This window comes from Rhinichthys klamathensis, unplaced genomic scaffold (genome assembly GCF_029890125.1).
Source record: "Rhinichthys klamathensis goyatoka isolate OS25496 unplaced genomic scaffold, OSU_Roscu_1.1 h1tg000303l_1, whole genome shotgun sequence".
In the NCBI taxonomy this organism is placed as follows: domain Eukaryota; kingdom Metazoa; phylum Chordata; class Actinopteri; order Cypriniformes; family Leuciscidae; genus Rhinichthys; species Rhinichthys klamathensis.
This window is the reverse complement of record NW_026606822.1, coordinates 4,002,761-4,029,000: the sequence shown is the minus strand read 5'-3', so window position 1 is coordinate 4,029,000 and position 26,240 is coordinate 4,002,761. Positions and strand designations below refer to the sequence as shown.

Below are 26,240 nucleotides of genomic sequence, written 5' to 3'. Positions count from 1 at the left end.
ACAACCCCATCCCTATCCCCTCCGCACTTAAGTGCTTCCAGTGCCTCTGCACTCTCTCTATGAAAAATTAAATCGCAGCCAAGCCACATACCACGGTAAATCATCAGAGGAATCAAATTCATGAATGTGTCACTGTACCGGAGCGGCTGCACGTTAAACGTTAAGTCAGCGAAATGCACCGTGCACATGCTGCACTTAACGCAATCCCACCTGTGCTGCCCACATTCATATTGGACACATCCGAGTCCAATCGTCAGAATCCAGGTTTGCCAGACGTGATTAAACCATAGGCGTTCGCGTCTCACAAGCAGACGATGCCAACCGCATTTTCCATAGCGTGATGTGGTCTAATTCAGTGTCACACATGAGTGCTGCTTCATGCATGCATGTAGGGCATTATCTGCATGCAGCTGAGAGCAGAAGAATCATACGAACTGTCAGCCTGCCAGGGAGTTATTCACACACACACAGGCACTGAATAAGGCTTAAGATGTAAAGTACATCCAAACATCTGCATGCTCAAAAGGACACATCATTTCTAAAGGAGGTACATTTATTCAAAACGACAAGCAAAATGAGGAAAAAAACACTAACAATTTGGCAAAAAAGAGCCAAACAAAATTATAAATGGAGCTATAGTGAATTTTAACATGGTATTATCATGGTTTCTTAGACATGCTATAGTTTTTTTTTTACATGTACCATAGTAGTACTAATCACATTTACATTTATTCATTCAGCTGAAGCTTTCATCCAATGTGAGCAAAATAAGGAAAAACACTAGCAATTTAGCAAAAAAGGACCAAATCATTTAAGCAAAGTCAGCATTTTTTGATTTGGACAATGGCACCATAGCAATACCATGGCTGTTTGGACATGTATCATGGTAATACTATTGTAGACATACTAATATAATTATATTTTTTGAAGTACATTTAAGTATCATGTAAATGCCACGGTACATGGTACTTTACCATTGTACAGTGATAGTATTAGAAGAAAAACTTTCAATTACAAAAAGTGATATATACACACACATGTATATATATACTGTATATATACATACATATATATAAAAATTTATTAATATTTATTTTATATTTCTTGCAAAAAGAATAATGCATTTTCCTATCTCCGTTCTCTGGCTCAAATATTACATTCCTCCTCAAGGGCACTCAACTTTTCCAATAAATGGCCTATTGTGACACTGTAAGAATTGTTTATTTCAGAAAACACCGGCATTTTCATTACTAACAACAGCAAACAACTCACCAAGCGTCCCCAAAACTCCCGTCTGAATTTTAAGGACAGTCTCACAGAACAATAGTGCTGTCTGTTCCTTTGAAGTGATTCTCTGCTGTACAATTTCTAAATAATTGTATCTCTCCTAGAAAAGTATATTGAAATATAGTGCTGTCGCTCCATATATAGCAACTACCTTGGGAGGCTCCACTCAAAAAGAAAAGAATATCGAGTCCTAATTACTGAGTATCGGTGCGATGGCCACAGTAAATGGATCGTCATCTCATCTCTTTAAAGTAGGCCCTCGGCGCCCATTGTGTCCCGGAGGTCAAAATACCAAGTACAAAAATATCAGACCAAATTGGGGTGAAAAGTGAGACAGTGTGGTTGAGAAAGAAAACCGTTGGTAGTTAAAGACGATACTGAAATAGTTCTGACTTGAGGGTTGATTCAGCCAAAGCAAAGCGGAAAAAAACCCTTTATAGGCTTTCACAGAGGATATACTACTGTGTTCAGACATATACAATGAACAAAATGAATATGATTGTTTATAATCAGGCTTTCAATATATTAAAGGTGCAATAGGTGATTTGGAAAATGCTAACTTTAGCCTGCTAGCAATGAAAGCAAGCTTTTTGTCAGACAAAAAGACACATTTTTTGTCTTTTTTACTGAGATGATGTAAAGCATATTGGTCAACATGTGTTGTTTTAATGGTGCTATACAAATAAACAATGACATTCTCACTGAAAATTGCCGTCCAAAGGCACGCCTCCTCCGAAACACATGAACGTGCACATAGACCAGAGACAACGTTATTGGATTACATCATGTGTCATTCACCGGTGAGAAAACTTCTGTTGACATAAAGGGCCATAAAACTAAAGGAAAGGAAAGAATGTATTGTATTTCAGCTTCATTCATATGCGATTTCATGACATAGCGGCAACACAGTTGAATCTGACTGAATTATCTGCATAGGGAAAAGTCAGCAGTACATAGAACGGTACTGTCAAACCTGAAATGTAGATACTTAACACTTGTTGTCGGTTCAGAAGGAAATGTTGTTAGTTTGTTGTTGCTGTTTGCCTGCCATTCTTGCTCCGTCTGCACAGCGTACTTGAAACGCGCTGATAACGTAAGATGTCTTTGCAGTGGGATGCAAACATACGTTGACTGACAGGGAACACATGCTATGAGTTCATTCGGACCAAATGCAATGATTGAACGAGCATTTTAAGGTCCCACGCCTTCCACAGACGTAAAATAAATTTAGACCATGCTTAACATAGTGATTGCTATCAGGATATGAGGAGACTTTCAACCACCATATCAAAAAATAAATCTGTAGAGAATCACCTATTGCACCTTTAAAATGACAATTAATCTCATAATGTTTTTGCCTTTAACATTTTGATTAGCCTCTTAATGTCTAGATTTTTTCCTTCAAAAAGCATTTGGTTCCTATCTTAAGGAAAGATAAATATGCATTTATGCAACACACAAAAAATGCATTGCTTCGAATGGCTTTCTCAGCAACTTTAGTACCATTGCTTTGTTAGTTATAGCTGATATTTCATACTTGTTGAGTTTTGATGTCATAATATTCTGCCATACAAAGCAATCTCCAAAGAAGACATCTGTAACAACAGTTGCAGTCCAACAGTTCAGGGCGAAGTTAGTTAGTTCACTCAAACATTTTAATTCAGTCATCATTTACTGACCCTCATGTCGTTTAAAACCTGTATGACCAGTGCTATTATTGTTAAGTAAAATGAAAGCTAAAACTACCAAAAATGGTTTTCTTTAACTGAAATAAAGCTAATAAAATAAATATAAATTTTAGATGAAAATTGTAAAAACATTAAAATATATATAAATAAAATAAGTTAAAGTACTAAAATCACTGCAACAAAACTAAACTAAAAATAAAACTAATCAGAAATAGTTAAAAAATGAAAAATGAAAATGACAAAAGCACAAAATTACTAAACCTTAAACTAAAATGAAAAAGAAAACTGAATATATAAAAATAAAAGCTGATTCAAAAATCTTGATAAATACTATAATAGTATATAAATAATATTAAAATGATCTTCTGTGGAACACATAAGAAGATACAACGCTGCAGTCCACAACAACATTGGATTCCATTGGCGTTCGTTGTATAAACAAAATAAATAGAGGTTTGAAATGACGTGAAGGTGAGTAAAAAAGAGATAGTTCACCCAAATGTGAAAAGTCTTCTAAGATTGTAATAAATAAATAAAAATTCTTAAAGGGATAGTTCACCCAAAAATGAAACTTCTGTCATCATTCACTCACACTGATGTAAATAATGACAGAATTGTATCCCTTTAACCCTAAGTTTGAGTGTCAATTTAAAGGGATACTTCAGGATTTAGCATTAAGCTTTGTATTAGTAGAAAACCTGTAGTATTTTCGAATTACCATGCTTTCCACCCTCATATCCCCCTGAGACGAGAGATTTATGTATTTTTTGTCTGGAAAAAAAATCCTCCGATGACGCAAAAATCGTCATTTTGCATCATCGGAGGATTTTTTGGCCAGAGGCTAAAGACTACAGTCAGTAGTAGAGGCTGTCCCGCATGTTTTCAACCCGCCCATAGAGGGTGGGATCTCACTCACAGAATGTACACATAGTGTCAGCCATCTTTTTTTGGAAGCTAAGCTAGCAGGCTCTTGTTCTGTGGAGAAAGCTGAGTAGGGGTTACCATCCTCTTTTTCGCGGCCCTCACTCGTCCTGCTCGCCACAGTAAACATGATGAATGGCGACTGTAGAACGCAAAAGCCGAATCCCGGACATTTTGGGCGATCTCGAAACACATTTTCGGGCAGACTCATCACGGAGACTCACTAGTACCCAGACTTGTTGTTTAACTACTGTGTTCTGTTACCGGTAGGCGTGGCCTCCTAGGGCAGCGAAGCAAGTGCATTCTGGGAGTTGTTGTCTTTCATCCACATAAGCCAAAAATACATTTTCTGGCTTTTCTCAGTCTAGAAAACTCCAAATTCAAAAATAATTTCACATTTCTTCTACATAAATGACCCATTTTTAATACACATTTATGTTTCCAGAGGTGAAGTATCCCTTTAAGGACCCAATGCTTAACTTTAAAACCCATACATTTCACGTTTAAGTGATTCAGTTGTCTTAAGAACTGTGTCATTGCTCATCACTCATGTGCTGCTCTCATCTTTACCTTCCAATGCAGGTCGATGCTCCTCGGAGATCTCGATGTCGGCAATTAGAGTCATGATCTTTTCAATCTACGATACAACATCAAGAAAAAGAAGAGTTAGAGCAGTTAAAATGCAGTTAAATATTAAAATTTACTGTAATCTGCCATGACAGGCTACTCTCTTTATTGGACTTCTGATTTGAATTCATAATTCATAAGTGTTGTTGGCCAAAACAACTGCATCTGAACGCAGAAGATCTGAAATGTAGTAGTTTTGCATTTCTCCAACACCTGGAACTGTACAGTAAAAGTTCACAGCATAAATCCTCAGCGATATACCAAAACCATAGCACATTTATAAGAACACTGGAAAAGCTTGAAGATTACTCTTCCAATCAATAGACTTTTAGGAGAAGCCTGAAATAGAAAAACGTTGGTTTTTGATGTAATATTTAAAGTCTGGCAAACTCGTCTGCTGTGTGCTTGTGGCATCATCATGCTGGCAAGCCCCTTGATTCATTTAGCAGTCAGATGCCACGGTCCACGTGATAGATCCCCTCTAGCCATACAGGCCTTTGCATTTCCCACTCTCAAGTAACCTACATCTGTACTGACTTACTTCTGTACACTTATCATGTCTATCCATTATAACATGCACAATGCGTCCTCACAGCCGTCCATGGCGCACATCCCAGAATCCCTCAGCTGCCTGCGCACACTCAGGCTTCGTCTCCACATACGTGTTCGGAAGTACAGACATGTTACAGAGATACTCAGCTCTATATAAAGATCAATGTTGCTGGATTGGAAACGTCTGACATTTGTACTAAAACTATAGGCTTAATGTCAGCATGAAAAGAAAACTGATTTACTTTATTAATGCAAGTTCCTGGTCTTCTTCTGCACAATTCATGCTATTCCAAAGTAAAACTAATCAATTTCCCACAGATAGAATCAAATCCTAAATTTGGAAATGCATAGCAAATCAATTTTACTTTCAGAATATCATGTTCTTCATGTTAATAATACGATGGATTTTTCATGGATGATTAATATTGTTTGTTTCATGTCAAGAGGCCTCAATTGTTGAGGACAATTAATTATCTTTTATATGTAAAGACATTTTTTTGTTTTTTTAGTTATAACTCCTTTATACAGAATCCAAAATATTATGAGCCATATTATAAACTCATGCATCCAAACTGAATGACAAACATACAGCATTGGTTCTGTTATAAAAAAAAGTGTTTGCAAATAGTTGACATTTTTGTTTCAGTCATATCATATCTGACTTGTTGTGAACAGGCCTTAAAACAATACAACAACAAAAATAACCCCAAAACAGCCAGTATGACATTTCTATAGTTAGGCTGTCAGTGTTAAAAATGCCCATGAGAAGGCTTCCTTTCCTTTACATGCGTACATTTTTAAATATGACCAATATTGTAAATACATTATTTTAGTATAGAGTTGTAAACCTCTACAGCAACTGATTAAAAAATATATATTTTTTTTTTTGTTGGTATAAACATTTGAGTCATTTTATCATGAAAACCTCTACAACGACTGATTTTAAAATGAAAATAAATAAGTCGAGTCTTTTTTCCCTGTGGTAATCAACAGCGCGATGCACAGATTTTGCTAACACTTTACAGGTTTTATTACTAAACATTAGTTAAAATACTTTAGTTAACATGAACCAAGAATTAACAATACTTCTGCATCATTTATTAATAATGTGAATTTCAACATTTACTAATACATTATTAAAATCAAATGTTGTATTAGTTAACATTAGTTAATGCACTGTGAACTAACATGAACAAACAATGAGAACCTGGATTTTTATTACCTATAACATTAACAAAGATGACTAAAAACTGTAACAAATGTTTGTATTGCTCATTGTTAGTTCATGTTAGTTAATGCATTAACTAATGTTAACTATGAAACCTTATTGTAAAGTGTTACCCAGATTTTAAACCCAGAATATTCTTTTAACATCTTTCTCAGGAGTTATAGTTTTTCTATTACAAACATGCAGTGTAATAGGGGCTTTAGCCTTCGTATATTGTCTGATTTCTTCGAAATGCGTTTTTGAGGAATTCACTGAAATGTAGTCTCATGAAATTGGGGGGAGAGAGAGAGAGAGAGAGAGAGAGAGAGAGGAGAGGTAGAGAGAGAGAGAGAGAGAGAGAGAGAGAGAGAGAGAGGTAGAGAGAGAGAGAGAGAGAGGAGAGGTAGAGAGAGAGAGAGAGAGGTAGAGAGAGAGAGAGAGAGAGAGAGAGAGAGAGAGGAGAGGTAGAGAGAGAAAGGTAGAGAGAGAGAGAGGTGTAGAGAGAGAGGTAGAGAGAGAAAGAGAGAGAGAGAGAGGGTAGAGGTAGAGAGAGAGAGGTAGAGAGAGAAAGAGAGAGAGAGAGGTAGAGAGAGAGAGAGAGAGAGAGAGAGAGAGAGTAGAGGTAGAGAGAGAGAGAGAGGTGTAGAGAGAGAGGGAGAGAGAGAGGGGTAGAGAGAGAGGGAGAGAGAGGTGTAGAGAGAGAGGGAGAGAGAGAGGGGTAGAGAGAGAGGGAGGGAGAGAGGGAGAGAGAGAGGGAGAGAGAGAGGGGTAGAGAGAGGGGTAGAGAGAGAGGGGTAGAGAGAGAGGGAGAGAGAGAGGTGGCGTAGCGGGAGTTATTGCGGTCGTAGCCTCAAGCCATGGAGTTCCAAAAACAGTTCATGAAAGACGAGCATTTTCATTTTGCAGAGACAGCAATGAGGAACATCACACAATGTCCAACCTAATGAGTGAATATGTAGAAGCCAGCAGCTTGAGAAAATGTGAAGTATTGGGGTAATAAAGATTTCCTACAGCTCAGCCTCATTTCATGTGCCAGAGGAGTAACACGATTACAGGGTTCAGAGACCGGAGCGATGGCCAAGTCTCGCTGACACCATGAGGAACTCTAAAACAATACAAATCTTGTTATATTTCGAAAGTCCATGCATAGCTGAAAATAAAAAGTATATAAACATTATTTTAGTCATGTTTTACATCCACAAAATGAGACTATGAGATTATATTGTGTTGAAACATATAGGGTTGTCAGTCATTTTTTTATTGAATTTATTACATGATATGTTTATTCATTAATTAATTAAAATAAATCACATATTTACATCAATATTCCATCCTAAATTAAAATGAAAGTTATAAGTCATTCATAAAATAGTAAAATAAAGCATTTACATAAATGTGAAGGTTTTACCTGGTTCATCATGCTTTAATGAAAGAGTTTCAATATAGGTCAGCGATGTAAACACAGATGCTTGTTTAGTGTCGTTCTCAAAATGGGGCTAAAACAGTTAATAAATCATAAGTATGGACAAGACATCAAAGTATAACAAGACATTGCAAATCATTGTTTAATGAAAAATAGAGGTTAATTATTTATTTGTATACTATAAAGCAGGAGTTTTGAGGTCAAGGCACATGATTAAACGCAGTAATCCTTTTAAAGTCCCCATGAAATCAAAATTGACAATTCATATTTTTTTATGGAATATTTCAGTATTCATTATAAATTATTTATCTGTGCACATCATTATTTTTTAAATTCATGTGTTCCTCGTAATCTTTAATAAAAATACCTTCCCCTCCCTCACGCAGCTCATCTCTTCTCTTCTCTGATGACGTGTTTGTTCTTGTTCCAGAAGCCGTCTCACTCTGATATACGTCACAATATAGGGAAGAAAATACGCAACTATAGAGAGTTATTTCGGGTATAATTACTGCATGTTAACCTCTTTACATGCATTTGCTCCATGTACTGCTACCTTCATTCTTGTACTCACGTCTCATGCAAATGCAAACAAAGTTTGATTTTGGAAAAAATAAAGACTGGCCAACGCCACTAGGCCTCGTTTACACTGACAGTGAAATGTGACCCAATTCCATAGACAGTATAAGAAATGGACAGAGCCATCTCATTGGAACTCAGTTGAGACAGTTGAAGCCCATTTTTAGCGATTTCTGAGCACTTCCGTTCCTGACGCGCAGACTCAAACCAACTCAAACTAAGCTTGATGACGTGAGCAACCTGTCTGACAGACGTTAATCTTCTAGTAGCTGTGCGTGAAAATTGCCAACGTTAATCTTGCAGAGACGGGGAACTTGAGCAAAGAGTTCTTTGGCGTGAGTGAGCAGGAGTAAGTATTCCTTTTATGGACTCATTATCTATGGGCTTCTCCCTTGACGGGGCGTCCCCCCGATTGACTGCGAGCTTCTCCTGCTGTCTGTACGGTAACTTCTGTACAGCGCGACAGAGAGTCGAGTGGTTATGACGCAATCGTTAGCCTATTTTTACTAAAACTGCTTCTACGGGGCCATAATGTAACATAGAAGGTAATGGAGCACTTTATACATTGTCGTGTTTCTTTAGAAATAAATAATGGACAAATGGAGTCTTTAAACGCCTCAGATGTAAAGTTATTCGCTGTCAAAGTGACGCCAAAATGAATGGGAGTCAATGGAAATGCTAACGCAAGTGAAGTTCTGCTACAACATGGCGGCACCCGGCCGGCTTCAACTTCCGGTCGATGGATTACCCCCTTGCCCAATTCCGATTTTTGTATGCGACACAGATCGGATGTGTTCTATGACAGTGTAAACAGGAAGAAGAAAAAACGCATGCATTCGGATATTTCGAGATCGGTTTCAGGCCTCGTTCATATGTGGAAATAAATCAGATGTAAATCAGATATGTGCAAATGCGACTGTCATGTAAACAGGCAGATCGGATTTTCCGAGGCATTAGGCTGCGTCTCCGCGGTTTAATGACGAGAGAAACCCCGACGCGCATCTGCGGATGGACGGATGGCAACACGCATAATCGCTTTTCAGCGTGTTTATCAACGCCTTGACTTAACGTTACATTACTGTATATAAATATATGACCTACCCCAACCCCGTCCCTAAACCTACCCGTCACTGGGGTTAATACCATTTATGAGTCCTACCATCCTAGTAAAAAAAATATTGCTCCACAGATGTAAATATACATTTTGCTTCGTTTCGCTCGGACATTTAACGGCGTACACATACACGCGGAATCACTCGAACATTTAACGGCGTAGACATACACGCAAAAGATGACGGTTAATTTCGGCGTGGACACACACGCGGATAGCTCAAAATGCGTATAGATAACACGCCACTTGACTTGAAAGTTTGTATGTTTACGAAAAGTCATGATGTCATGTTGCAGAACGTGTGTGGAGCTGTGTGGAACAGGCCATAAAGTCCCCGAAGCTCTCTGACAGGTGAAAGCATTTGCCGCCCACTTCTCCTCCCCCCCCCCCCCCTCCCCCTCCCCCTCCCCCCTTTCACTTGCCATCTTAAGATACGTTTCCCCTGACATCTTCCTTTAGCATATGAATTATGAAGAGACTTATATAGCCATCTGTGGAAAGCATGTTTGACCGCTCACTCAAACACAAAATTATTTTTAAACAGGTTTTCTGCAGAAGTGCTGAAACATTAACACACTGAGCTATGGGCTGTTTTAGTCACACTGTCAGTGTCAAAAATGTGCAGGCGTGGAGGAAGGCTTACTCTACATGCATTTAAATACAATCATTTAAAAACTTGTAGTATTAGTTCACACAAAAATTTAAATTATGTAATCATTTACCGGCAAGAGTATCGTTCATCTTCGGAACACAAATGAAGATTTTTTTGATGCAATCTGAGAGTTCTCTTACGAGAGGTTCTCTCGTATTGCGTAAGCTAGCTTACGCTGCGGGAAAGATTCATCTTTTCTGAGAAATTGAAGCCAAAAATTATCCTATAATTTTGTATCCATTGTCAACGCAGTTCAGCTGCAGCAGACCATGAGCAGGCTAGCTAGCAGCTCATTGGCTCGCTCACAGGGAACTGCTTAAGCCTATGAGGAGACACGAATGAACTCTCGGCCAATGAGAGTCTGACCTGCTCTCATTGCGTCAGAGCCCGCCGAAACGGGCGTGGCCAGAGAGTATAAATTCGCCTCTCAGGCTGCAAACTCTGATTTTCATCTCTTCAGCGAGGCTACACGCATCTGCTGATCCTGAGAGAAGCCGCCGTCGTGGAAAAGGCACCTTCTAGCGAGCATCTGGGAGACTGAGGAAGCCGGCCGTCTTCGCCACCTTCAGCCGTCCTGCAAGCTAGCGCCATCCGACGGATTCATATCCTTTTACCAAAAGCTTCTTGTTTTGTGTGTGTGTATCTAAAAGAGCCGAGCGTCTTTGTAAAGATGTCTCGTTTTTCCTCCTGCGGTTCTTGCCGCGCTCCCCTCGAGACTGGAGACCGCCACGTCATCTGCGCTCTCTGCCTCGGATTGGAGCACGCCGAGCTCGCCCTCGCCCCAATGGCGGCTGCGATCTCTGCGAGGAGATGCCGTTGTCGACCCTGCGGGCTCGACTTCAGGCCACTAAAGTTGCTTCCGCGCCGCCTCTGACTTCGCCGCGTAAGAAGAAACGCCGCTCGCAGAGGCCGCCGGAACCCCAGCCAGAAGCGTTCATCCCGCCGGAGCCTGTCGCCTCCCGCTCTCCTTCTCCGCCGCTTCCGGACATACAGTTGCCGCCGAGTGGCCGCTCTGTCGCCTCCGACGACGCCGCGGACATCAAGGAGACATGTTCGCTTCTCGCTTCAGACAGTGAGGAATGGTCCGGTTCTCACGCCTCTTCGGCCCGAGAATCCTCTGGGACCCGCGCTGGAATCGAGGAGGAATTAGTGTGCCTCCTCTCACAGGCCGTCGAACGCCTCGGGCTCGATTGGTCTCCTCCCCCCGAGCAGACCATCAACCGTATGGACGGCAGCTACTTCCGCCAGCGCTCGACTCCCGTCACTAAACGGGCCGCGCCCTTCTTGCCCGAACTGCACGCGGAACTCACAAAGTCCTGGAATGCCCCGCTCTCTGCCAGAACTCGCTCCGACTCTTCCGCCCCGCTTCGCGTTGTGGACGGAGCCGCAGAAAAGGGCTATCTTTCCATTCCCCCTGTAGAGGACCTGGTCGCCGCACATCTGTGCCCGCCCTCCACGAGATGGCGCTCATCACCTGTGCTTCCTTCTAAAGCCTGCAGAGCGACTTCGAGCTTCCACGCCCGCGCTTACTCAGCCGCCGGCCAAGCAGCCTCTGCACTTCACTCCATGACCGTCCTCCAGATTCTACAGGGTGATTTACTGCGTGAGTGGGACGAGAGCGGAAAAAATCCCCCCTCAGTCGCGGATTTGAGGAGCGCCACGGACATTGCCCTTCGCGCTACAAAGTCTGCTGCTCAAGCCCTGGGGAAATGTATGGCCGCCATTTGCGTGTCTGAAAGACATTTGTGGCTCACGCTCGCCGACATGGGAGATTCCGAGCGCACCACTTTTCTCAACGCCCCGCTCTCTCCATCCGGCCTCTTCGGATCTGCTGTCACGGGTATCGTTGACCGTTTCTCCGGAATGTAGAAAGCCTCCCAGGCCATGAATCTTTTTCTGCCTCGTCGCGCTAGCTCCTCTGCAGGCCGCTCACGTGACCAGCCTCCTGCACGAGCCCCACCCCAGCGCCCAGCTCAGCACAGTCAGACTTCTCAGCGACGCCAGGGCGGCCGCCCTCGTTCTCGCTCTGACAGCCGCCACAGACCGCCGCCTCCCCGTGGGCCTCGGTCCAGGATCACGCTGAAACCTGATCACTCAAAGTCTGCCTAGCACAGCTGAGAAAAAGACGGCGCTCTCCCGCCGAGGCCGGACCGCCGTCAAAGTTTCGCCCTCTGTTAGTCCCCGCTCACGCGGCTACTACAGCAGTGTACCCCGCCATTACCAAGCCGGTTCCCTCTCCCGCTTGCATGAGCACAAACGCCATTATCACGGCGACCCAGAGAAATCTCAAAAAGAGCATAAAAGCCTCACGTGTAGAAAATGTGCCCACAACACTGTGTTCACTCATACACAAAAGCATTTCAGTTCCCGTGTGTCTCACAGAGCCCACTCTCATAAAGCGGTTCCAACCCGCTCGAGTTTCAGAGTGCATAAGCGCGCCCACGAGCCCGTGTGCGCGTCCCACCTCTGCTCACTCTGTTACACGGCCCTTAAACTCATCTCTGAGTGTAAGTCCCGCTGTCATAAACACGATGAGCGTGCCCATGCGGCCCGCTGTGTGCAGCAACGGGGACCATGTAGCCATTCACCCCTTAGCGTTACGCTTCAAAGCGTGGGAAGCTATTCCGGGAGTTTCCCAGTGGGTGCTAAACACAACAAGGCTAGGCTATCGCTTACAGTTTCACCGCCGCCCTCCACGTTTCCGAGCGCGGCTAGAAACTATTGTGAACCCAGAAGCAGTGACTCTGCTCCGTTCAGAGATAGCAAAACTATTGTGCAAAAGGGCTATAGAGAGAGTCCCTCTATCTATGAGCGAGTCGGGGTTTTACGGCCGTTATTTTCTGGTTCCAAAGAAAGACGGCGGCCTCAGACCAATCTTAGACCTCAGATTTCTGAACAAAGTTCTCATGAAGAGACCGTTCAAAATGCTCACTATCAGAAAACTCCTCGCGCATGTGCGCCAGGGGGACTGGTTCATTTCACTAGATCTGAAAGATGCCTATTTTCAGATTCAGATAAATCCCCTTCACAGGCCATTCTTACGTTTCGCCTTCGAAGGCCAGGTTTATCAATACACCGTCCTCCCGTTCGGCCTATCCCTAGCACCCCGCACGTTTACGAAGTGCATGGATGCGGCGCTCGCCCCCCTGCGGAGTCAGGGGCTGCGAATACTGAACTATTTGGACGACTGGCTGATTTTGGCACAATCACAGAGAGAGCTACTGTCTCATCGTACAGTTCTCCTCGACCATCTGAAAAGTTTGGGCCTCTCTGTCAACTGGACAAAGAGCGCACTTCAACCCAGTCAGACTATCTCCTTCTTGGGTATAGAGCTAGACTCGGTCTCAATGACGGCTCGTCTGTCTACACAGCGCGCGCGCCGTGTTCAGCGTCTCGCCGCATCTTTTCAGATGAACAGACTCACACCTCTGAAAACTTTTCAGAAGGCGCTGGGTTACATGGCCTCAGCCTCCGCAGTGCTCCAGCTGGGGTTACTGCGCATGCGCCCGCTTCAGTTCTGGTTGAAGAGCCGTGTGTCTCACCGCGCGTGGACCACGGGCCGCCAGCTGATAAAGGTAACGCAGACCTGTATCACAGCTCTGCAACCATGGACCATGACAGAATGGTTTCAGCGGGGCGTTTCCATGGGGACCTTTTCTCGCCGAAAAGTCATTTCGACAGACGCATCCAACACGGGTTGGGGTGCGGTCTGCGAGGGCTCACCGGCCTTCGGCCCCTGGTCAGCTCAGGAGAGTCTCCTCCACATAAACTGTTTGGAGATGCTGGCGGTCGAGAACGCGCTCACGCGCTTTCTGCCGCGCATTCACGGTCACCATGTGCTGATCCGTTCGGACAATATGGCCGTGGTCTCCTATCTAAACCGTCAGGGCGGAGTCAGATCCAGAAATCTCTTCCGGCTGACAGAACGCATCCTAGTTTGGTCCCAGTGTCACCTGCTCTCGCTCAGAGCGACGCACGTGCCGGGCCATCTGAACGACGGTCCAGACAGTCTGTCCAGGAACCCCATTCCCCCCGGCGAATGGTCCCTGCACACTCTTACAGTCCAAAAGTTGTGGCGAATATTCGGCAGAGCAGAGGTGGACCTCTTCGCCTCAGAAGAAAACACCCACTGCCCAATATTTTTCTCAAAAGGCGAGGACGCGGTAGCCCAGACCTGGCCCAGCCGCCCGCTTTATGCATTCCCTCCGGTTTCTCTGCTACCGCAGGTGCTTCAGAGAATCAGGGAAACACGCCACTCGGTGCTCCTCATAGCCCCGCGTTGGGAGGGTCAGACTTGGTTTCCGGAGCTCACTCAGCTGTCACAGACAGCCCCGTGGCCCATTCCAGTCAGAACAGATCTCCTCTCCCAAGCTCGCGGCACGATCTGGCTTCCCCACCCAGAGCGCTGGGCGCTTCATGCGTGGGTGATCAACGACTACCCGTTGCTTTGCCAGAAGGAGTTTTAAACACGATCATGCAGGCTAGAGCGGCTTCTACTAGAAGGCTCTATGCGTCTAAATGGTCTGTGTTCTCTAAGTGGTGCACCGACAGAAACTTGGACCCACGGTCATGCGAGGTTCCTTCCTTGCTAGTTTTTCTCCAAGAGATGCTGGACAAGGGCAGGTCCCCATCCACTCTCAAGGTGTATGTGGCAGCCGTCGCGGCGTTCGCTGAACCCCGGCGCGGCCAGTCACTGGGCAAAGATGGCTTAGTCATCCGCTTCCTCAGGGGAGCTAGAAGGATGAACCCCTCGCGCCCCCCGTCGGTGCCGATTTGGGACCTTTCCATAGTTCTCGAAGCTATGAAAGCCCCCCCATTCGAACCGTTAAACACCGTGGATCTCAAATACCTTTCGCTCAAAACCATTTTTCTGCTCGCGCTCGCGTCAGTGAAGCGTGTGGGGGTCCTTCACGCGCTGTCCAGTAGCGCTTCCTGTCTGGAGTTTGGGCCCAATGACTCCTTAGTCGTTCTCAAACCTAGACATGGTTATGTCCCAAAAGCGATTGGTACCCCATTCAGGGCACAAGTTATTTCCCTATCGGCTCTGCCTGCATCCGATAGCGAATCTGACTCTAATCTCCTGTGTCCGGTCAGGGCCCTGAGATTATACTTTACTCGCACTGCTCCGGTCAGACGAGCTGAGCAGCTTTTTGTTTCGTTCGGTGGGCGCACCAAAGGGTTGGCCGCCTCGAAACAGACTCTGTCCAGATGGATAGTTGATGCCATTGCAGCCGCATACGCGTCAAAAGACCTGCCATGCCCTCTGGGCATCAGGGCCCATTCCACTAGAGGCATGGCCTCATCGTGGGCATGGTCCAGCGGAATTTCCATTCATGATATTTGTGTGGCAGCGGGATGGGCTTCCCCCTCCACCTTTATCAGATTTTACAATCTGGAAGTTCCCACCTTGCAGGCTAAACTACTAGCAGTCTAGTATGTTACAGCTCTTCTGGTTGAGCTGCACTATAGGGAGTTATTCACTCAGACCGGTTTCGCTCTGTCCCTCCTTATCATGTGCTTATGTACTTCACAATCCCCAGCCCGCTCCGCTGGCCTTTGTCACATGTACATATTTTATTCCCACTCATAAGGGTTCCCCGGGGTCCCCCCTGGGACTCATAGTGGATGCTTAGCACGCACGGCGTTGACCAGGTGTTCCCGCAGCGTAAGCTAGCTTACGCAATACGAGAGAACCTCTCGTAAGAGAACGAATCGGTTACCTAACGTAACCTCGGTTCTCTCTAGATGAGGGAACGAGTATTGCGTTCCTGGCCGTGCTTGTGCTACTAGCGTTCTCGCTTCATTCTATGAAAACCAGAGTTTGCAGCCTGAGAGGCGAATTTATACTCTCTGGCCACGCCCGTTTCGGCGGGCTCTGACGCAATGAGAGCAGGTCAGACTCTCATTGGCCGAGAGTTCATTCGTGTCTCCTCATAGGCTTAAGCAGTTCCCTGTGAGCGAGCCAATGAGCTGCTAGCTAGCCTGCTCATGGTCTGCTGCAGCTGAACTGCGTTGACAATGGATACAAAATTATAGGATAATTTTTGGCTTCAATTTCTCAGAAAAGATTAATCTTTCCCGCAGCGTAAGCTAGCTTACGCAATACTCGTTCCCTCATCTAGAGAGAACCGAGGTTACGTTAGGTAACCGATTCGATTTCTGTCCCTCCATTGACAGCTACACAACTACCACTTTGACACTTCAAAAAGTTCATTAAGAGATCGTAAAACTAATCTATATGAATTGAGCGGTTTAGTCTAAATTTTCTGAAGAGACTCGATCACTTTATTTGATTAACAGATTTAATTTATGCTTTTGTTCACATATAAACATTCATCAGCTCACATCAGTTGTGGTAAACAGAAGCTCAAGCTTGTTTGCTTGACGTGTGAGAACCAATGAGGTTCATTCTCATATTACGCATCACGTTTGAGCTTCTGTAAGAACCAATGAGGTTCATTCTCGTGTTACGCATCATGTTTGAGCTTCTGTAAGAACCAATGAGGTTCATTCTCGTGTTACGCATCACGTTTGAGCTTCTGTAAGAACCAATGAGGTTCATTCTCGTGTTACGCATCACGTTTGAGCTTCAGCAAGAACCAATGAGGTTCATTCTCATGTTACGCATCACGTTTGAGCTTCTGTAAGAACCAATGAGGTTCATTCTCGTGTTGCGCATCACGTTTGAGCTTCTGCAAGAACCAATGAGGTTCATTCTCGTGTTACGCATCACGTTTGAGCTTCTGTAAGAACCAATGAGGTTCATTCTCGTGTTACGCATTACGTTTGAGCTTCAGCAAGAACCAATGAGGTTCATTCTAGTGTTAAGCATCACGTGTGAGCTTCTGTAAGAACCAATGAGGTTCATTCTCGTGTTGCGCATCACGTTTGAGCTTCTGTAAGAACCAATGAGGTTCATTCTCGTGTTACGCATCACGTTTGAGCTTCTGTAAGAACCAATGAGGTTCATTCTCGTGTTACGCATCACGTTTGAGCTTCCTCAAGAACCAATGAGGTTCATTCTCGTGTTACGCATCACGTTTGAGCTTCTGTAAGAACCAATGAGGTTCATTCTCGTGTTGCGCATCACGTTTGAGCTTCTGTAAGAACCAATGAGGTTCATTCTCATGTTACGCATCACGTTTGAGCTTCTGTAAGAACCAATGAGGTTCATTCTCGTGTTACGCATCACGTTTGAGCTTCTGTAAGAACCAATGAGGTTCATTCTCGTGTTGCGCATCACGTTTGAGCTTCTGTAAGAACCAATGAGGTTCATTCTCGTGTTGCGCATCACGTTTGAGCTTCTGTAAGAACCAATGAGGTTCTTTCTCATGTTACGCATCACGTTTGAGCTTCTGTAAGAACCAATGAGGTTCATTCTCGTGTTACGCATCACGTTTGAGCTTCCTCAAGAACCAATGAGGTTCATTCTCGTGTTACGCATCACGTTTGAGCTTCTGTAAGAACCAATGAGGTTCATTCTCGTGTTGCGCATCACGTTTGAGCTTCTGTAAGAACCAATGAGGTTCATTCTCATGTTACACATCACGTTTGAGCTTCTGTAAGAACCAATGAGGTTCTTTCTCATGTTACGCATCACGTTTGAGCTTCTGTAAGAACCAATGAGGTTCATTCTCGTGTTACGCATCCCGTTTGAGCTTCTGTAAGAACCAATGAGGTTCATTCTCGTGTTACGCATCACGTTTGAGCTTCTGTAAGAACCAATGAGGTTCATTCTCATGTTACGCATCACGTTTGAGCTTCTGTAAGAACCAATGAGGTTAATTCTCATGTTACGCATCACGTTTGAGCTTCTGTAAGAACCAATGAGGTTCATTCTCGTGTTACGCATCACGTTTGAGCTTCTGTAAGAACCAATGAGGTTCATTCTCGTGTTACGCATCACGTTTGAACTTCTGTAAGAACCAATGAGGTTCATTCTCATGTTACGCATCACGTTTGAACTTCTGTAAGAACCAATGAGGTTCATTCTCGTGTTACGCATCACGTTTGAGCTTCTGTAAGAACCAATGAGGTTCATTCTCGTGTTACGCATCACGTTTGAGCTTCTGTAAGAACCAATGAGGTTCATTCTCGTGTTACGCATCACGTTTGAGCTTCCTCAAGAACCAATGAGGTTCATTCTCGTGTTACGCATCACGTTTGAGCTTCTGTAAGAACCAATGAGGTTCATTCTCGTGTTGCGCATCACGTTTGAGCTTCTGTAAGAACCAATGAGGTTCATTCTCATGTTACGCATCACGTTTAAGCTTCTGTAAGAACCAATGAGGTTCATTCTCGTGTTACGCATCACGTTTGAGCTTCTGTAAGAACCAATGAGGTTCATTCTCGTGTTGCGCATCACGTTTGAGCTTCTGTAAGAACCAATGAGGTTCATTCTCGTGTTGCGCATCACGTTTGAGCTTCTGTAAGAACCAATGAGGTTCTTTCTCATGTTACGCATCACGTTTGAGCTTCTGTAAGAACCAATGAGGTTCATTCTCGTGTTACGCATCACGTTTGAGCTTCCTCAAGAACCAATTTATTTTTTATTTATTGTTTATTTGAATAGGGACAGATACAAAAAAACATAGATTATTCCATAAAGAACAATCCGATGCCTGTATCACAGTGTTTATAGCCAAGGCTAATTCGCAACACCTGTCCCTAGAAGGGCTTTTAACAGTTAGGATAATAAAGGAGTAAAAAAAAATGACAGTGAATACAATAAAATGTCTAGAAACCAGTTAGCACCAATAAAATTGGTAAATAAACACATTCACTCGAACTTACACAGATGCACACCTCACATACACACGGATATTCCTTTCATATGGCATGATTACACTGCTGCTGCTGTATGAACCAGGCTTTTGTTAGTTTTCTAATGGTGGATAGTTTAGTTAAAATCTTTATATTTGTAGGAAGGCAGTTCCACAGATTGCCAGTCGTTTGAGCTTCTGCAAGAACCAATGAGGTTCATTCTCACGCGTAATTCGGTTGATCTTCTGTTTATGTTCGCTGATCAATGTTTATTTGTGAATAGAAGCCTAATTCATCAAAACTTGTACAACATTTTCACTTCTTCATCCCTGACAAAAAAAAAATAGTACTGTACCATGATACAGAGATGTAATACTTTGGTGCTTTGATAAAGTATGCTATTAAAAAAATAATTTATTCATATACAATGCTATTTACATTGCAATTCAATGTCAAAGAATATCATTTTAATACTGAATCCTGCCATGGTACTGGCACAGGGGAACATTTTTTACATCAAAAAGATTACACACTTCAGAAGTTGTGTCCGGGGAAAGTTCATTACCGTGACTAACGCACAAATGCTGAGACAGCCGTTTTGCACGGGATACAGTGTGAGCAGGTGCCAGCATATTGGCAGTCATTTCTCCTAACCCACCCTCTTTCATTTGCAGCCTCCCTCACTCAAGCTTATAGATGTCATCTATATATAATGGGAAGCAGCATCAGTGGACGACTGTGAAACAGGATGTTCTTGAGAACAGGACACTCCACCCTGAGCGACAAATAGATGATCCATTAAACTGGTTAATCTACAGTTTGAATATTGCTCCAAAATCTGATAATATAATCACTCCCAGCACCACCTAGTCTAATCTTCCATAAAACTTTGAGTATAAATGTGATTGCCCCTATTATTCTTCTTTGAAAAAAAGTAAGCATTTTTGTTACAAAACGTATAGTTCTGTGTGTCAATTCTGATCAGATGAGCAACGCAAGTCAAGCATTTGTAAAATACTCAAAATATGCATTCACGTGACTGCACAACTGAATTTAATATTAATGTGCTTACCATCTTATCTGTGTCTGTTTAGCAATGACCTAGAAACCTGAGCAAGCACCCAGAAAAACAAAGCAATATAAAAATACATGATGAACATTAAAAATTAAATACTATAATAGAACATAAAACAATATTAAAAATAGCACTACCTGAGAACAGGAACAGTCTAGCAATGACTCAGTTAGCCAACACCTAAAACATAATCTAAAAAATTATTGGTGGGTGATATCCAAGTCTTATTTCAGATATATAGATATTAGTGAAATTCCACAATTATAGATACTTCAGCATAAACTATACTAGGTTAAATAATGGAAACAATTATAGAAGTCAAGTAAACAGTCAGCAATACAATAAGAACAAAACATAATAATTATAAACATAACTACCAAATAAATAATAAACAGAACAAAAATACAAAAAAACAAAAAACAGTGCTTTACGTTTTTCAGGAAGATGTACTAACAGTGGTATTCAGATAAGTAATAGCTAATGTAAATTGAAATGTAAAATAACACTGCATAGTCTTCACATTAAATACAGATTATTCGTTAATAAAGCTATTAAGTGATTAATTCAAGAGCAGTCAAGTCTTTTGTTGTTTGATTATCATTAAAGACACGAACGGCAGCAGGTTTATTAGGCTGCTGTCACTTTAAGAGCTGCACGGATCCAGTATATTGACACTCATCCTATTTTCTCCCAACTGATTACATTCACGTAAGACGTGAACGACTGTGTTTATGTGTTTACTCGCTAAAACAGCATTTTTGTGTGTATGTGATCTTTTAGGCCCACACCTGAAGCTCAAAGTATACTTTGCTGATCCGAGACTTCGCTTTGCTCCGCCTGGCCAGTGTCTCTTTTGCGCCTTAATGCGATTTTAATAACACTATTTAATATCAAGCACGTCCCACAGTTTAGCAACAGTAGACTGCATTTTACAACACTCGCTTATTTGGCCAATTTGAATGTTAAGTTTTGGGGCTTTTAGGGAAGAACAAAAGCGCACCGCTGTGAAGGAAAGGTTAAACATAATCGGTTTACCTCACTTATCTTGTTTACATAATCATTGGAAGCCAAAAATCAAAAGTGATAATCAATTACGATTAATTGCACAGTCCTACTAGCAATAACCTATAAAACCTTAGCACATCCAAGGGGATTTTAGCAACTAACAACAGTCACCATGAAATCAAACTGGACAATTCTTGTTTTTATGGAGTTTATTATATATGAATTACCTGTGCACATAATTTTTTTTAAATGAATGTGCTTCATAATCTTTACTCATAACAGCTCATCTCTTCTCTGATGACGAGGGCGGGGCAACCTGTCACTCACATGAGATCCACCAATAGCAAACCACAACCATCCAATCAATTCCTCATTAGCAAAATAAAGCCCCGCCCTACATTTGTTCTTGTTCGCAAAGCCATTTTACTCAGATATACGCCACAATAGGGAAGAAATGATTATCTCAACATCCGTTTTATGCCGATTTTAACTATAGGAAAATCCAGTCTTTTAGTGGGTTACTGCTTTATTTTATTTACTGAAAATGCATTTGTCTAGTCAGATACCATTACAAGAGTATCAGCTGACAGCGTTAATAATCACGATCAATCATTGAATCATTGCCTGTTTGTCATTGTCACTGATGTGTACCGCAGCACGAGGTGTGAATGCAGAGGTCTGCACTCATTCGGGTTGTGACTAAAGCTCTGGCGTGAGGGGAGGGGTGTGTGCTGTTGTGTGTTCAGCGTGGGCCAGCCCCTGGGAAGCTTCCTGAGAAGATGCGGAGTGACAGTTAAGGCCCAATTAGCCCCGCGCGCTGTGGCCAGGATAGAGCAGCAGAAGGACTGATGGGCCCAGCCAAGCGTTCAGCATTCAGCCACTGGCGCTGATACTGTCAAGACTCGCTGCCTCCTTCTTCCTCCTCAAACTTACGCACTGCTAGAGCTCCTTTCCCACCCACAACCAGTGTTGGAGGATGTTACTTTTAAAAGTAACACGTTACATTGTTGCACTATTCGTAATAAAAGTTCTAAAAATTAAAAAATGTTACATTGTTGCTTTTTATGCAAAGTGACACAACAGTTCCTGTTATTTGTCTCTCTCTCTTAAAAAGTACTATAATCATTTACTCACATTTTGTTCTAAACCAGTGCTATTTTACTATTATTTTAATAGTTAAGTCAAGTCATCTTCATTTATATAGCGCTTTTAACAATGGAGATTGTTTCAAAGCAGCTTTACAGAGATAATACTAGTATAGCTTTTAATAATATTTTGAACTAGTTTTTATATTTTTTTATTTTTTGTAGTTTTCTTATATGGTTTTGTCAGTTTTATTTGTTTTTGTTAAATAGTAATGTTTAAGTTTCATTTATTTTTATTCATACAGTTTAAATTTGAGTAATTTTAGTACTTTAGTACTTTTTTTTTATTTGAGTTGGTTACCAAGGAAAGATTTCTAAGTTTCATTTCTAAGTTTTTCATCTAATATTTATATTTAAATTGGTTTTAGTTAACAATACCAGCACAGCATGTAACGACTATACTTTGCAGAATAGACATATTATTTTTTGTTTTAATAATAGGAGTGCGGCGTTTGTTCTGCAGGCCTTTGTGCCAATGTTATGAGGAAGGAGGAAAATGCTTTTAACTTGCATAAAAAGAAAAGTAATGTGGGTACTATATACTGGTATACATTTTAGAAAAGTAACTTTTAAAAGATAAATTATTGCATTATTCCTAAAAAAAAGTAACAAATTACATTCAATTATTATGAATACGCAATGGTAAAGGGAGATGTTTGAAATGGTAATTTTCAGTAAATAAATAAAAAGTAGTGTCTTTTCCAGAATGCTTTCGCTATGCTTGGCTAGTTGTTTTTTTGTTTTGTTTTTTTGACAAGGCTGACATAGTTTGCATGCAACACCTACACCCCATACAGTCTCAATTATAATAGCAGTGATAGAGTTGTATTGCACCACACTGCTTGCTTCTGTATAGACACAGTGTCTTGTACACCTTATAGGCATAAGGCACTACACTATGGGGAAGAGAGATATTATATATTACATTTACCAGTAAATAAGACTAAATAGAAAACTAACACACATTACATACACTACCATTAAAAAGTTTAGGGTTGGTAAAATAATATACCGGTAATGTGTTTTTGAAAGAAGTCTGATCAAAACACAGTAAATATTGTGATATATGATCACAATTTAAAATAACCGGTTTCTATTTGAATATATTTTAAAATGTTATTTATTCCTGTGATCAAAGCTGAATTTTCAGCATCATTACTCCAGTCTTCAGTGTCACATGATCCTTCAGAAATCCTTCTAATAGGATGATTTGCTGCTCAAGAAACATTTCTGATTATTATCAATGATGAAAACAGTTGTGTTGCTTCATATCTTTGTGAAAACCTGTGATGCATCATTTTTTCAGGATTCTTTAAATGAATAAAAGTTAAAAAGAACAACATTTATTTGAAATAACATCAAAAATGTCTTAACTGTCACTTTGATCAATTTATTGCATGTCCTTGCAAAAAGAAAAGAAAAAACATACTGACCCCAAACTTTTAAGCAGTAGTGTATTTTATTCAAAAGTAACTGGTGTATTATAGTGTAAATTCGAAACCTAACTGTGCATAACTTGTTACGCTTCACACACAACCCGGCTCACGTCTTACGGTCGCTCTCGTTTGTCTCTCATGAGAGGAAGTCTCATGCTCTTTAACCTGTGGTTCATCAGCTCTTACCTCGTCCCATTCGGAGGCAAACGAGGGCATCTGCTCCGTTTCCTTCCTCTCATCAGCACAGTTGGACAGGGATTCGCTCCGGCCACCCAGAGGCCCGTCGTCCTCACAATGAGGGGAAGCCAGCAGGTCGGAGTCTGATTTAGAAAGGCTGCATGCCAACTTCAGATGCCCAGGTGGTTTCCTCAAAGCTTGGGGTGACGGCGAGAACGACCCATTGCTCTCGTTCTGGTCCAGACGGGCCGCTTGGGCATTGGTATGATGAGCGTCTGGTGCGGGATTGGACATTCCTGGGTTGACGTTCCGGGTTTTTTAATCTGGAACAGCAAAGCATGCAGGGGTCTGTCTGGGGATCTGGACACAAATCCTCTTTACCTGCAATAAGCAGACTATTAGTCCTTGTCCACCTGGTATTATTCAGCGTAAGCCTGTATTATCCATCGAATTAAACTTCAACTTAATAGCCTCCCTGATCTACAGCAGAACTAACACGGTAAGCACTCGTGGTACTAGTGTTTTTGCACCGGGGAGGGTGTAGGTGCCTGATCTACATTGTCACAGGGTTCCACCCACAGTTTGTGTTCCTTTGCCCTCCCCTTGCCAAGAAACTCTATGGGTTTTTTGAAAGACTCTTTCCTTCCCCTCCCTCCCTGCCTGTCTGTTTTAGTCACTACCAAAGTCACTATAGACGCCCCGGTTCTCTGCAGAAAGCTTGCAGCCTAAAACAGCCCTAAAACAATTGATCACAAATCATTCAACAGCATAGACTAAAATGTGCATTATAGAGCTGGAAATAACAGCAAAAGAAAAGAGGTTAGACTTTACCCACAAATGAAAATTCTGTCATAATTTACTCACCCTCAAATGAAGATATTTTGCTGAAATGTGAGAGATTTCTGTCCCTCCATTGACAGCTACGCAACTACCACTTTAATGCTTCAAATTCATAAAGAGATCGTAAAACTAATCCATATGAATTGAGCGGTTTAGTCCAAATTTTCAAATGAGACTCGATCGCTTTATATGATGAACAGATTGAATTTAGGCTTTTATTCACATATAAACATTGATCAACTGTTCAGTTGTGGACGCGTCAAGCAGGTTCGGTTGAGCTTTGTTAATGTTCGCTGATCAGTGTTTATATGTGAATAAAAGCCTGAATTAAATCTGTTCATCATATAAAGTGATCGAGTCTCTTCAGAAAATTTGGACTAAACCGCTCAATTCATATCAAATTCAAGCTCTTTACGCTTTACTAAATAATTTAATTTAATAATAAAATTATAATAATTACAATAATGCAAGAATAATAAAATAAAATTTAAATTTCATTTAATTATTAAAATATAATTCATATAATTAAACTTAATTAAATGTTATTAGATTATTAAATTACATATTAGAACAATATGTTAAAACTTCTAAAATCTTTACTAATTTTATTTCATAATAAAATAAAATAATAATGTAATCATGTTATTTAAATAATACAATATGTTGTTCAAATAAACTTTGAACTTGAACTGAACAATAGAAATAGTAATGATATTAAAATATTAATAATAAATATTATTTAAATTCTAACTTACACCATAAAAGGTATTCCAACATTACATGCTTTTGTACAAAAGTATATTACAAACCCAGCGATGCAAGTGTTCTAGAATAATATCTGCTCAGCCCACATCACCATCTCCAGAGCGAAACCTTGTTAAATGTTAAATTGAGCATGCACAAAATATTTGCAAAAACACACACCTTTTACTCACTTCTTGTCTCCTGTTGTGGTTAGTTATCTTAGTCTTTCCTTGTCATCTCACACTAGCTGACACAGCGATGGCCACTAGATCCAAGGCCTGACCTTATTATTGCTGACAGGCTGGCTAATCATGTTACTGAGACTCTCACACAGGCTGGTGGGCCTGGCTTATCCTTTTACATGATGCAAGTAGTAGGGTCATTCTCTAAGAAACTTTGAGCTAAAATAACAGCACTGTGTTCCACTTATGCCGCTAGGAAATTCAATGCACATTAAACACTATACAGAATAACATTATTACCATGGTACTGCAATGGGTAACATGGTTAGACTTTTAATGGAGGATTCCGTAAATAATTAGATACAAAAATTAATTAATTAAATAACTTATTTTAATAATGAAATTATGAAATACAATAATTAATTAAATTATTTATTTTAATAATTAATTAAAACAATATATAATATATAAATTATTTCAATTGAATGATAATAACTTTTAAAACCATTAAAATAAAATAAAATCCAATGTGCATTGGATTTCTTAGCTGCATAATTGGAAAACAGACAGTGTTGTTATTTTAGATCACAGTTTATACATAAATATGCACATTACACAGAATAAAGTGTGCACAAATCAAAACATCTCCAAAAACACGTAATACCATGTCCAAACATGGCCATAGTACTTTTTTATTGATATTTATTGAGCACGTGCCATGTTAATAACATGGCTTGTTGGACATATTTTTGAAGTAGCCTACTGTGAATACAATTGTAAATCAAATGTAATATCGTTGTACATATTGTATTACCTTATGCCACCATGG

At 41.4% G+C, this 26,240-nt stretch overlaps 1 protein-coding gene across 4 annotated transcripts in view; it reads right to left on the bottom strand.

Moving 5' to 3' along the window:
- Nucleotides 1–24,168, bottom strand: part of anks1ab (ankyrin repeat and sterile alpha motif domain containing 1Ab) — a 45,913-nt gene extending 21,745 nt beyond the window's left edge. For 3 of the 4 annotated variants that reach the window (XM_056270436.1, XM_056270434.1, XM_056270437.1), the window contains exons 1-2: nt 23,655–24,167; nt 4,467–4,533 (exon numbers count right to left, since the gene is read on the bottom strand). In XM_056270436.1, the coding sequence (XP_056126411.1) occupies nt 4,467–4,533; nt 23,655–23,939 (352 nt within the window). In that variant the 5' untranslated portion in view covers nt 23,940–24,167. Of the gene's footprint in view, nt 1–4,466; nt 4,534–23,654 lie in introns of all 4 variants that reach the window. The other variant, XM_056270435.1, reaches the window with a different exon arrangement.
- Nucleotides 24,169–26,240: the final 2,072 nt, after the last annotated feature.